The 13,270-nt window shown below is 39.2% G+C and overlaps 1 protein-coding gene across 2 annotated transcripts in view; it reads left to right on the forward strand.

The window, feature by feature from the left end:
• CD96 (CD96 molecule) overlaps positions 1-13,270 on the forward strand; it is a 95,361-nt gene that overhangs the window by 15,906 nt on the left and 66,185 nt on the right. For both annotated transcript variants that reach the window (XM_043594097.1, XM_043594096.1), the window contains exon 3: positions 4,292-4,416. In XM_043594097.1, the coding sequence (XP_043450032.1) occupies positions 4,292-4,416 (125 nt within the window). The remainder of the gene's footprint in view (positions 1-4,291; positions 4,417-13,270) is intronic.

Below are 13,270 nucleotides of genomic sequence, written 5' to 3' on the forward strand. Positions count from 1 at the left end.
AATTTGCAAACCCAAGCTAACCAAGCTTCAGTTTTTCTCTGTTTCCTACCAGGTGTGCGCCTGTTAACTAACAAAGCGTACGATCTTTATGCTCAGACCTAACTTAAGTCTGCCCCTTCTGGAAGAAAAGCTGCTGTTTGTTGTAGCCAACTCCAAAATGCGAAAATTACTTTCTCACTGGCCATGCTGGGCAAGGGGATAGAAGGATCCCCAGGCAAGAAGGTTAAAGACTCCTGCTGTTTTTACTGAACTTCTAGCAATTCTTCAAGAAGAAATGCTTCTCAATGGCATGTTTTCCTTTGGTCCTGAAATGGTGCTTTTAATACATATGCTCAGTCTTATACATGTTTTCAGCCACCAGAACCTCAATCCAAGCCTTGCCCCATTTTTGATACTTACCTTTTCTTTGTTTTAAAATATATATATGCATTACTGCTCTCTTCCTTATAGCAATGATTTGTTTTTAGTGCTAAAAGTAGACATAGATTCAAGTCACCCCAGCTTTTATGTAAATGCCTCTTGAGTCCGAAGTGTATTCTATTGGAGAATCCGCAGGAAGTGCTCATGGGAGCAATATTCCCTGAGTTCTTACACGTGGCATCAACAGGTTTTATGTAGTCTTTATGTTAAAAGGCTAATTTTGCTGAATATAAAATCCCTAGCTCACATTTTCTTTCCTTGAGTATATTGAATATGGTGCTACATTATTTTCTGGCATAAAGAGTTGCTGTCAGAAGCTAATAATAATCCTATTTTTTTCCCCATAACTGACTTTTAAAAAATACCATTAGAATAATGTGCTTAATGTCTATTATGAGCCTATTTTCCTACTTTTGCAGTATAATCTTTCAATATGTATTTTCTAATCATTATGCTTTAAGAGATTATACTTGAATTATAATTTTTTAGTATTTTTGTCTGCCTACTGCTTATGTCATTCAGTGTCTTCTATTATACATGCTTTTAATCTTCTTTGCTTATCTTTTTTCTTTTATTTTAAAATGTATTATTTATTAATTTACTTTAAAATTGCCCTTTATTCAATTTTTAAAAAAAAAAAATTAATGTTTATTTGAGAGACAGAGAGAGAAGAGCATGAGCATGGGAGGGTCAGAGAGAGGAGACACAGAATCCGAAGCAGGCTCCAGGCTCTGAGCTGTTAGCACAGAGCCCAACGCAGGGGTCAAACTCACAAACCACGAGATCATGACCTGAGCCGAAGCCGGATGCTTAACTGACTGAGCCACCCAATCGCCTCACCCTTTATTCAATTTTTAACTTTCTTTCACTGCATTAGCTTTTGGGCTAATATGTCCTTGTTTTTCTTGTGGTTTGCTCTTAACTTCTAAAATAAGTTATTTCCAGCTCTTTCCTGAATTCTCTCACCTATCTCTGCAATGCTTCCTTCTCTCCAGTTGATTCATTTACCAGTCTGGCTAAAATTTTTCACAGCTCATATCACTTTTCTTACCTCTTTTATCTCATTTTCAATTATTAAGGTATAGTTTTTATTTATTTTGAAGTTATCTTTGTCTTATATGCTGTCATTGTTGTGGGGATGTTCTTTTGTTCCCTTTTCTCTCTTTTTTTGTAGTATCTTTACCTGTGATTCTATCCCATCCTTTTCCTATTGCTCACGCTTAAGGTAAATGCATGCTGATTTTTTCCATGGAAGGGTGGGCCAGGCTAGCTTTTCTAGGGTGTTTAGTGTCTCTAGAGCCATATCTTCTGTTATTTTCAGGGGAAATAATATTCCATTGTACTTTCTGAGATATACTTCCTCTCCTCCTATCCCTCACTTTTATCTAAATTGCCTGTTTGCTTTCTCCTATTGGACCTGTCCTGTTTAATTTGGATTCTACTCCCAGGGGATTCTTCCCAGTGGAGGGATATGTCTGAAAAGCACCCTCTGTCCCGGTGCTGACAAGCTTTTCCTTGTTTCCCTCGAAGGCATGGGTAATCTAGTGCCTGCAAGCCCCTATCTCCATTTCTGCTGTTATTCTCAGATTAGTCCACATGTCTTTCTAGTGATTATCTGTTGCTTTTGGAGGGGAATTCCCTAGTTCTGAGGGGCATCAGAAGCCCAGTCAATTTTCCTCTGTTTCTTTCTGCTCAGTTGCTGATACCACAGTGGTTCAGTGATTTGTCCCCACCTGTTAATGGGAATATGTTGTTAATTGGTGTCCCTATAGATACAGCCTGTATGTTTTTACGCTTGCTACTCTAGTTACCTTGTCTGTTTTTATAGGCAGCTTCAGGAATATTAAAAAAGCTAGGTCAGTTGCATTGCCAACTTCCCAGAATCTGGATGAACTTCACAAAAGTTTAATACTTATATATTTGGGTAATGCACATTAAAATATAACTAACATATCAAGTGAATTTCATTAGTATTAGTGCCTAGTTCTAAATTAGATATTAGTGCCTAGTTCACTCTCTGTTTAAAATAAATTTATGTAAGTACAACAATTACAGAAAAAAAACATTTATAGTAATTTTAAGAATAAAATTAAATAGTAGTAATGATGTGCAATCCTGGCAAACAATTTTGGTGGTGGTATACAAATAAATCCATTTGGAAGTAGTGTTACAGCTAAATTGTTTTCACCATAAAGGACAGGCTTTTTTTTTTAATTATGGGGTTGGAATAACGTTTGGAAGCAGTTATGAAGAACAAGGACAGCAGCGATCCCATCTCCTAATCTTGAAGAAATAAGGGTACAAGAAAATAAACAACCACTATTTGAGAATGATACAAGGAAGTTGTGCCCTAATGGGAAGGCCAGGTTTCAGTTTAGGAAGGGAAGAGGAAAGAATTATCAGTAAAGAGGATAGCTACTATTGCTGAGAGATTGGAATATCACCGAGTTCTAAGGGTAGACATAACATTCCAAGCTGAGAAACACCCCACTTAAAAAAAAATAGGCTGTTGATAATAATGAGAGTGCTCATACCCCATGATCCATTAATTATACTTCTGGGAATTTATTTTAAGAAGCTGAGTGGTCAGGGGAAAGCTATTAGTATAAGGATGATCCTTGCTATATAGATTATAATAGTTTAAACTAAAACCCCACACTGAAAGAACACACGATCCAATGTGTTGGAAATGACAAAACAAATGATGTTGTATATAAGTGACAGAATGACATAAAGTCTCTGAAAATTTTAGCTACAAATTGTTTAAGAATCATGCAAAACATTTGAAGTAAAAATACAATCATGCAAAACATTTTAAGTAACGTTTATTAGTTAAGAGGATTGCAAAGTATGAGAAAACATATACATATAAACAAGATTTGTATAGACATGGAAACAATAAGATTTTCAGGATATTAGTATGATAGAGTTCTTTCCATTTATCAATTGTTTTTTGATCTTACTGTAGTTTAGTTACAAATGTGTCCACACTTTCCCAAAGAGAGGCTATGAAACTGACATTTATCTCAAATTACATTAAAAATGAAAATCCATTAACAATGCTTCTTTAGAGTTTCCTTGTGTATTTTTCTATATCATCCTCTCTTTGGAGGAAGGTTTATAAGGTCTAAAAGGACAGCTAGACATGAAGGCGGTAAAAAGATCAGTGGATGTCAGAGTTTGGCAGGAAGGAGGGACGAATAGGTGGAGCACAGAGGAATTTTAGGGCAGTGAAACTATTCTGTGTGACACTACTATGGTGAATACTTGTCATTAGACAGTCATCAAAACCCATAGAATGTACAACTCCAAGAGTGAATTCTAATGTAAGTAAACTATAGACTTGGGGGTGATCATGATATCTCAATGTAGTTTTATCAGTTGTCGCAAATGTACCACTGTGGTTAAGGGTGCTAATAGCTGGGAACATTGTGCACGCATGGGGGACAATGGGAACTCTCTGTACTTTTTACTCCATTTTGCCATGGATCGAAAACATCTCTTAAGAAAATTAAATCTATTCGGATTTTTAAAAAGACAGTTCGAGGTTAGGTTATAAAGTTTTACATTCTGACTGATCAAGAAAGTATGATCTGAAGCCTAAAGCACAAACTTTGGGGCTAAAGCAGAGGAACATTTCAGACTGTGAGTTGGATCCTTTAAGAGTAGTTTCCTGCAAATTTTCAGTGACTCTCAGTGGTTCTCTTTTGCCTTTTAGACAATGAGGACCTTAGTGGGGTTTTGCCTTGTCATAGGTGTGCCCTGAGGGTGGATAAATCTCTATAGTAAAACTGTTCCTGTTTCTCTCATAAAAAAGCATTTCAGAAGCCAATCGCATGTTCATGTCTTTGCCACCTATGTTTTGTTATAGCTACACAGGATGAACGGAGAAGCAGCCATTTAATAGAAGTACAGATAAATCAGACTCTGGAAATACCATGCTTTCAAAATATCTCCTCAGAAATTTCGTCTGAGTTCACCTTTGCATGGTTGGTGGTAAGTGTTGCCCTTTTCAGTGAATAACTGCAATGATCTTTAAATAGTAATGAAATAAAAATGAATAACAAATAATAATAGGGAAGGAAGCACACAGGAGGAAAAGCAGGCATTATGTGGAAGGTGGGGGACTGGCGGGGGAGGGAAGGGAGGGCACTAAGATTCCTTCTAACTCAGCAAGCCTCCAGGTCTATGAATACAGTAATTTAAAAATTAGTTCCTAAAGGTTAGTTTCTATTTCAAGCTATATACCAAACCATGATTACAGAGAGGAAAGAGTATGATGGTGCCCTGGAGAGGAGCCACATCCAGCAGAAGCCCCTTCTCACAAATACTTGTTTTATAAACAACACGTACAGAGGGAGAAACCCCTTTTCCTAGAACCCTTGCTGCTGCATCCTGGGGAATACACAGCATTTCTTTAGATCGGGAAAGACAAACTCTAATGCTTATAAGATATAGGCAGAAGGGGTACCTGGGTGGCTCAGTCGGTTGAGCGTCAGCTCAGGTCATGATCTCATGGTTCATGAGTTCGAACCTCCCATCGGGCATTCTGCTGTCAGAAAGCCTGCTTGGATCCTCTGTATGGGTGTGGGTGTGGGTGTGCATGCGCATGCGTCTCTCTGCCCCTCCCCAATCATACTCTTTCTCAAAAATAAATACACATAAAAAATAAAATAAAATAAAGATAACCATAAACACAGTTTTGAGAATCACCTAATTGGGTATTTCTTTAGATGATCCAGAATATGATTAATTTTTAGATTGTCATCAAACACAGGTTTTAAAAATTTTTGCAGAACTCCTAGATCTCCATGGATGTAATGACTGAAACAATTTATAAAATACTGTATCTGCATAAATGATAATGCATATTATAAGTTACCTAAACTTTTATGGACTATCTTGGAAACTAGACCCTTCCTATACAAAGATTTCTCTGAGGATGTGCCAAACCCAAAATAATAGACTTGCAAGGAGGCCTCAAAATGCAAACTACGGATGAGCTTTCACTGTCCAGATATTTTTTGAATAGTCAGGATGAAAAGAAAAAAATGTTCGGAAATAACTTTCTCAAACTCTTCTGAGAGCTACAGCGTCTCTTTGTCATCCATCAGAAAACACTTTTTTCCTCCCTTTATAAGGTTTGGTTTCTAAAATGCAAGTCTTCCTACCATTACACGTATCATTAGTATAATTCAATTGTTCTTAACAAACAATCGCAGAAAAAAGTTGAAAAGTGGAAATGGTCTCAAGAGGGCAGGAACTGGCTATACTAAACGTTACAGCAATGGAAGTGTACTATTTACACCTTGCTTGCACTATTCCTGTTTCCCGCCAGTGGGCAAGAATTCCACTGTAATTATCACAAATTCACTATCAATGGGAACAATCAAGTTTAATCGCAATCAATAATAATATACTTTAACAAAGCTTGACTGTAGAGATTTATGCTGGCGACTAAGTTGATCTATAGTGTTCTTATCTTACCTAAAGGGTGGGTCATCTGTTTTTCCAAGCAAGTTGTCAACTGAGCTTCTCCAGAGCAAAAAGCTGTGCCCCTCATTTCAAAACTCCGTAGCATCTAATTAGTACTTAGAACACAGGCCCTCAATAGAGAATAAATAATTGAACGCATCTGTTTCTCTGTTTCTCTTTGTCCCTTCCCCTCATAGTCCTATTCATTGGACTCCTATTAAACTGATGGTCACTAAATTCACGCTGGCTGTTCAAATGGTTAATGAGCAGCTCATTATGTACCAATCACCAGATAACTGAGAAGACAACTTCTATCTAGCAGTTTCCTTCAAAGAAATGAAGAAGACTATGCAGACCTTATCTCTGCATCCTGCCAGGACCTTCAGGATAAATGAGGGACAGAGAGAGGGCACCTAAGGTCACACAGCGAGGCGATCTTAAACTTCTAGAACCTCAAGCCATGCTGTCACTTTGAAGGATGCACCATGATGCAGACAACTTGAGGGATCTTTTTGATGTGAAGAAATCTCTCTTCAAAGGGAACATTGTATTGGCAAATGTGCTGATGAAATCCCTACTGTGCATTCCCTCTTTAAATGTCAAAATCTATTTACTCCTCTAGTTTACATCTGTGCTCCACAGTGTTGGCAGCTGTGGGGTTCAGCAAGCCTGATATGAAATCATCTAATGTCCTCATATTAGGACAGCTTTTCAAGTCATGACTGTGACAGGTCTGCAGAGGACATAAATACCACCTCCCCCACCCCCAGTATTTAATCTCTTATTAAATGAGCAATAATCATCTCTTAATCTTTTGTTAAATGAGCAATAATAGTCCTAATAAGACAATTGTTTTTTAAAACATGCTATAATGTGGAATTTAGAAAAAGGTTAAAGAGTGCAGGTGGTGAAGACAAAGTAAAGAGTGTAGGAACCTACTGGACTGAACTCAGTCGCTCCAGGAAGCTGCAAAATGCTTCAGAGGCTGCACCAAGCCCTGGAAACGATTTTATAAACTACGATTATTGTAGTCGAGGTCACTGAAAAACAAAAGTCATGTCTTCTGTGTGGAATTTTATAAAATCTAATTAATTCTGTTAGGACCCTCATGACAAGGGTTATCATTGGGATTCTCAGTTATCATTTAAAAAATGATTTTCTCTGTGTACCTGACCCCATGCAATGGCTGTGTTCAATGTGTCCGTGGAGTGGTTTCTTAGCATTTGGAGAAGTTACATTCCAGGGTGGTGAGTAGACTGAAGTAGAAAGGCATCAGATGCAAATAGCGTATCCAACATTGATGTAGCGTGAGTGGTCATCAAATAAACACAAAGGGTTAATCTGTCAGCGGGCACTGAGGGTTTCCGTGTATGATGGGATGATGGATAAGAAGTCATAGGATGTTTATGTTTAGAGGGAATGCAGTTGGTAGATAAGGGACAAGTAGCAGTTTTTTCCAGTTTATGTCCTGGGGCACAAGTGTATAGTCATCTGGGAAATCCTTCAGGCTTATTCCGGGAGCTTCTAAATAGAGTCTAATATTCTGTTTTCATTCCAAAGTATCACCCTGATTTCCTACAGTATAAATTTCAATTCAATCCTGCAAACATCTGTGAATCTGTTTTGAGTGTTAGGCCCTGCAGGGATACAAAACGACATCAAATATATTTCCTGCTATGAAATACAGCTTCAGTAAAAATGTAAAAAAATGGCAGCATAGAGGGAGAACGGTTGATTCTGAGCAAATGGACCTGGAAAACTTCTTAGATTATATTTGAGCTGGTTGGCCAGCAAACCTCAGACGTGTACTATGCCCAGATCTGGGACCCGTGAGTACAAGTTGGTAGTGGGGGTGTAGAGAGGTGCTGAGGGAATGTTTGTTTCTAAAGTTTGTGAAGAAGGAGAGACCCATGATTTTTCTCCTAAACATCAGGAAAAAAAGGAGAGGACTCTATCAGGTTCAAATAGTTCACTATTAGTGATAAAAGCACATGACTAAAACCTAGATGCTTATGTTTCTTTACATCTCTATAAATGCATCTTTTCGATATACTCTTCTTTAGTATTTGCAATGTTTTATGTTTAAACAAAAAGCGGACTGGCATTATAAACAATGTCAGCTTTCCACGCCTGTGGGAAGCCTTGCTATTCAGAAAATGAAACTGTCACCTTCTACCTGATAGCTGCTGACCCCAATTGTCTTCACCATAATCAGAAATAAAGTGGTAGCCAACCCACAAAGAACTGACAACCAATTGCAATGACGGGAAAAATATTGTTCTGGTGCTCTACAAAAGTGGACGTGGGGAGCTTTGCAAGCAGCCTGCTTTGACAGCACTGACTGGATGGAAAATAAATGGAGGAAGTGTGAAGATAAGAAGCAGTTTGGAGATAAAGAAGTAACAATCGATAAAATTAACAGAATTTATCGAATGAGCTCTACATTATAGCTCAGTGCCTGCCATGTGGTATGGTCCTCACAGATCGGTCTGACCTGGAGTTCAGGCCAGCCCAGAGATGAGGTAATATCACTAAATCAAATAGTACCAATGCCTCTTTTCTGCATTGGAAATTCTGATTATAGTACAAAAACAGGAAAGCACCCACAAATTATTTTAAGGCTTGTTATTAAGGTCATGAAGGGACACAGGAAGAGTTTTTCATGGTTTAGGACTACCCTGCCCAACCCTCATCATCCTAATTATTTTGCCCAACTCCTGTCCAAAATGTAATTATCCATTTATTTCTCTTCTGTGGGTCCTGATTTTTTTTTTTTCTCGTGAATTTGTTCTTCTCAAATAGACTATAAGCAGAAAAGGCAAGGACTGTTTGTTCTACTACTCTTATGAGGCTGAACATCGCAGTCATTAACAGCATGACTTTTGGAAGGAAATTGTTTTACAAATCCTGGCTCTTGCCATTTACTAGCTGTGTGACGTAGGAGCTAGGATTAGAGTGAGGTGAGCAAGGTCCTCTCCTTAGATGCAAATTTTAAGGGACTGCCCCCCCAAAATCAGTAATTAAGGTATATATTTTAATGAAATATTTTTTAAAATCAAAACTTAGAGGGGCACCTGGGTGGCTCAGTTGGTTAAGTGTCTGACTTTGGCTCAGGTCACGATCTCATGATTCGTGGGCTTGAGCCCCACATCGGGCTCTGTGCTGACAGCTCAGAGCCTGGAGCCTGCTTCAGATTCTGTCCCTCTTCTCTCTCTGCTCCTTCCCCACTCACGCTCTGTCTGTCTCTCTCTCAAAAATAAACATTAAAATAATTTTTTTTAATTTAATGTTTATTTATTTTTGAGACAGAGAGAGACACAGCATGAGCAGGGAAGGGGCAGAGAGAGAGAGGGAGACACAGAATGTGAAGCAGGCTCCAGGCTCTGAGCTGTCAGCACAGAGCGTGACGCGGGGCTCGAACTCACAAACTGTGAGATCATGACCTGAGCCGAAGTCGGACGCACAACCGACTGAGCCACCCAGGCGCCCCAACATTAAAATAATTTTTAAGTAAATAAATAAAATCAAAACTTAGAGAAAATGCATGATGAATAAAATATCAAAATTTCAAATAAGCATAAGCCGTTGTTTGTCTGTTTTGAGACCCTGGTATGCTGTCCAAGGAATAGTATTTTCCAATTTGCCTGTGGTTTCTGGGACTTCATGGCATCATGTCCCCCATGGCCACAACTTTACATGGTCATAAAACATTTTTTTAATTGTAGATTTTTTTAATTAATTTTTCCACTCGGTCAAAATATGGGAGAATATTTGAGAAGTGCCTACAGGTGCACATGTTTTTCCTTTTGTCTCAGAATTCATTATGACTTTGGATATGTGGCCTAAACTAAGTTTTACTTCCTTCATCTATAAAAGGGGATGATTATAGTATTGACTTTATGCTGGTATTGTGAGGTTGTAAATAATACAACTAAACAGCTTAGCATAGTACCTATACTCAGTACGTATTACAAGATAATCTTTAAAGGATCCATTTTATGACTCTCTATAATGGTTCAGTTTAGCCTTGCAGGTAGTGGATGCTCATGAAGTACAGACTGATCATCAGTGAGGCTGGAAGACAGTCTGTATTACTTGAGTATCTACTATTACTTGAGTATTACTTGAGGGTCAGGACAAGCATGGTATACTGTATGTATGCTAATTCAGTCTGTACTCTTCATTAAATCATATGGCTCCTCCAAAGTGAGAATCCCATTGGGTTTTAGAAATGTTTATTAATATTTTAGGGGTGCCTGGGTGGCTCAGTCAGTTAAGCATCCAACTTCAGCTCAGGTCATGATCTTGTGGTTCGTGAGTTCAAGCCCCGTGTTGGGCTCTGTGCTGACAGCTCAGAGCCTGGAGCCTGTTTCGGATTCTGTGTCTCCCTCTCTCTCTGCCCCTCCCATGCTCACACTGTGTCTCTCTCTCTCAAAAATAAACATCAAAAAAAAATTTTTAAACGAAATATTTATTAATATTTTTTAAAGTTATCTAAATTAACAAAACGTTTTAAAAAGGCAGGGGGGAGGGTGCCTGGGTGGCTCAGACAGTTAAGCGTCCAACTCTTGTTTCAGCTCAGGTCATGATCTCATGGCTTTGTGGGTTCAAGCTGCTTGCGCAGAGTGCACTTGGGATTCTCTCTCCCTCTCTGTCTGGCCCTTCCCTGCTTGCCCTGTCTCTGTCTCTCTCAAAAAACAAAAAACAAACAAAGAAACAAACAAAAAACACCTTTACACATTATCCAATTTTTTTCTTTGAAAAACAAGAAAAGAAGAAAAAAAAACCGGCAAGAATAAAGATTCTGTACAAGACCTCTTACCAGTATGTTTTCAGCAGACAAGGTTACCTGAGATCATTATTAGGTAAGATCAGAGCTATACTCTCTGACCCCTATCACCAAAGGTAGATCACTATATTATGAAACAGCTTCTTCACTCAACAAATTGTCCACACCTCTGTAATCTACGATGTATATAAAGGCCTCTGGCTTCCTGGAATTTCTTTTAAATTTTTCATTCCACATACTCAGAAACGAAAAAACAAAACAAAACAAAAAGTTCTTTTTATTGTTTTGTGATTGTTTGGTTTTTATTAGTACGTGTTGTCTCTGAGATTTAACTTCCCTGGACCTGGGCATCTCTGCTTTTTGATGCCCTGACTTAAGCACCTTCTTGCTTTGTTTGACCTTTGAGCAAATTACTCAACCTTAGTTTATTCCAGATTGTCATAGGAATAAATAAAGACTCAAAAGGGGCGCCTGGGTCGCTCAGTCGGTTAAGGGTCCGACTTCAGCTCAGGTCATGATCTCACGGTTTGCGAGTTCGAGCCCCACATCGGGCTCTGTGCTGACAGATCAGAGCCTGGAGCCTGCTTCGGATTCTTTGTCTCCCTTTCTCTTTGCCCCTCCCCTGCTTGGGCTCTCTCTCTCTCTCTCTCTCTCCAAAATAAACATCAAAAAAAAAAAAAAAAAAAGACTCGAAAGAACTTTGCACAATGTCTAAAGCATAGTGTGTGCTAAATAAATTTAAGCTATGATTAATAAGAATATAAAACTTTAATAGTGGCTGTAGCATATTATTAGTATTAGTTTCCCCTCTTCCAGCTCCAGACATTTCATTGTCTGCCTGGGCTCCTTTTTCCCTCACCTCCTCTCTCATTTGCTGGGTGAAGGCAGCCATTCCCTGCAGGTTCTTGCCTGGGCCCCCTTTATAACTCCTCCAGCAGTTAAACTACCCTGGCCAGCCACACCCAGCAACACAATAATGGAAAAACAGCTTTTGTCTCCCTAGTTTCCAACCTCAGCTTCTGACTGCCTTTCTTCCCACTACAAAGTAACAGATGGAAATGTTTCCAATGGGGAGACATTTACTAAGTGGCCAAAAAGCGTTTTGAGCTCTGAAGATCCTCACAAAAAGAGAACCTGTGAGTGAAGCAAGAGCTATAGAAGTTAGCTCAGTGTGCAGACCTGCAGGGGGAGCCTGCTTCCTTAATTATTGGCCTCCAGATCTGCAGCCATTGAGTGAACCGTGTCCATTTTCTTCTGTCACCACCCAATGCAGAGGGCTCCTTTTTGGGCCCTGTCTCCAGAATGTAAGCTGTCTCCTTTTAATTTTCTATATGCTTCTTCACTAGGAAGATAGTAGCACAGACTCCTAGGTCCTTTCTTATTGTGGGGTCAAAGGTATGTACATTGTTTCAGGGTAAGGCTGGAGCAGAGCATCACTGTTTACAAACAGTACTGTCTATGTATCTGTATGTAAAGCTGATAGCAATCTTAGCCCATGTCACCTAAAGAATGGTGTCTTATGTAAGAGTTTCTACTAAGTATATTCTGGAAATATTTATATAAACTATTTAAATAAAGTCTGCCTTCATGTTTCCGCTGTTTCTGCTCCCAGATCATACTTGAATTCTCTAACTCTCCTAGCTTCTGTTTCTTCTACTCTGAATATGTATACTGGTGGGGTTTTTTTTGACAGATTTAAACCAGAGGTTCCAAGGGAGGGATCTTTGTTTTCATTATTTCGTGACTTCTCCACCAAATGCATTGCTGTTCATCTCAGTTCTCTCCGTTTCCCCTGATCTCTGCTCATAATGATTGATTAATCTGTTGTTTAGAGTTAGACCAGTGGTTCTCAGACCTGGATCCTTTGAGGACCTTTTTTTTTTTTTATAAATTTTTTTTTAACATTTATTTATTTTTGAGACAGAGAGAGACAGAGCATGAACAGGGGAGGAGCAGAGAGAGAGGGAGACACAGAATCTGAAACAGGCTCCAGGCTCTGAGCTGTCAGCACAGAGCCCGACGTGGGGCTCGAACTCACGGACCGTGAGATCATGACCTGAGCCGAAGTCGGACGCTTAACCGACCAAGCCACCCAGGCGCCCCATGAGGACCTTTTAAAAAATGTTCTAGCCTGAGTTTCATCCCAGAACAACTGAGGTAGAATCTGCAGAGGAGAAACTTGGTGTGTCAGAATGTTTTCAAAGCAACTCAACTGAGAATATTCAGTTATTTATAGAAGAATGAGATCATAACCCTTCCTCTACCCTTGTGCCCCTCAAGCGTCCCCTTGTCACCAGCCCTTAGCACATTTACCGACACTGACCAGCACGATGATTGCCCAGCGATCTTGTCCATGGAAATTCTGGGTATGGCAAGAAGAATAGGAGCTTTCCTTCATAAATGCAAGAACCGATATGGAATAGAAGAACCAAGTGCTTCAAATAAACTCTGATTTGTGGAATTTTGATTAATATTCAGAGTCTACCCTTTATGTGTCCTCTATGAAGGTAGCATAGAAATAAAAAAGAGAAGGGCAAGGACCATGACTAGTCAGAGGGAAGGAGGCAAGAAAGTGCCCGGGGCACA

The sequence above is a fragment of the Prionailurus bengalensis genome, chromosome C2 (genome assembly GCF_016509475.1).
Source record: "Prionailurus bengalensis isolate Pbe53 chromosome C2, Fcat_Pben_1.1_paternal_pri, whole genome shotgun sequence".
NCBI classification, from domain to species: Eukaryota; Metazoa; Chordata; class Mammalia; order Carnivora; family Felidae; genus Prionailurus; species Prionailurus bengalensis.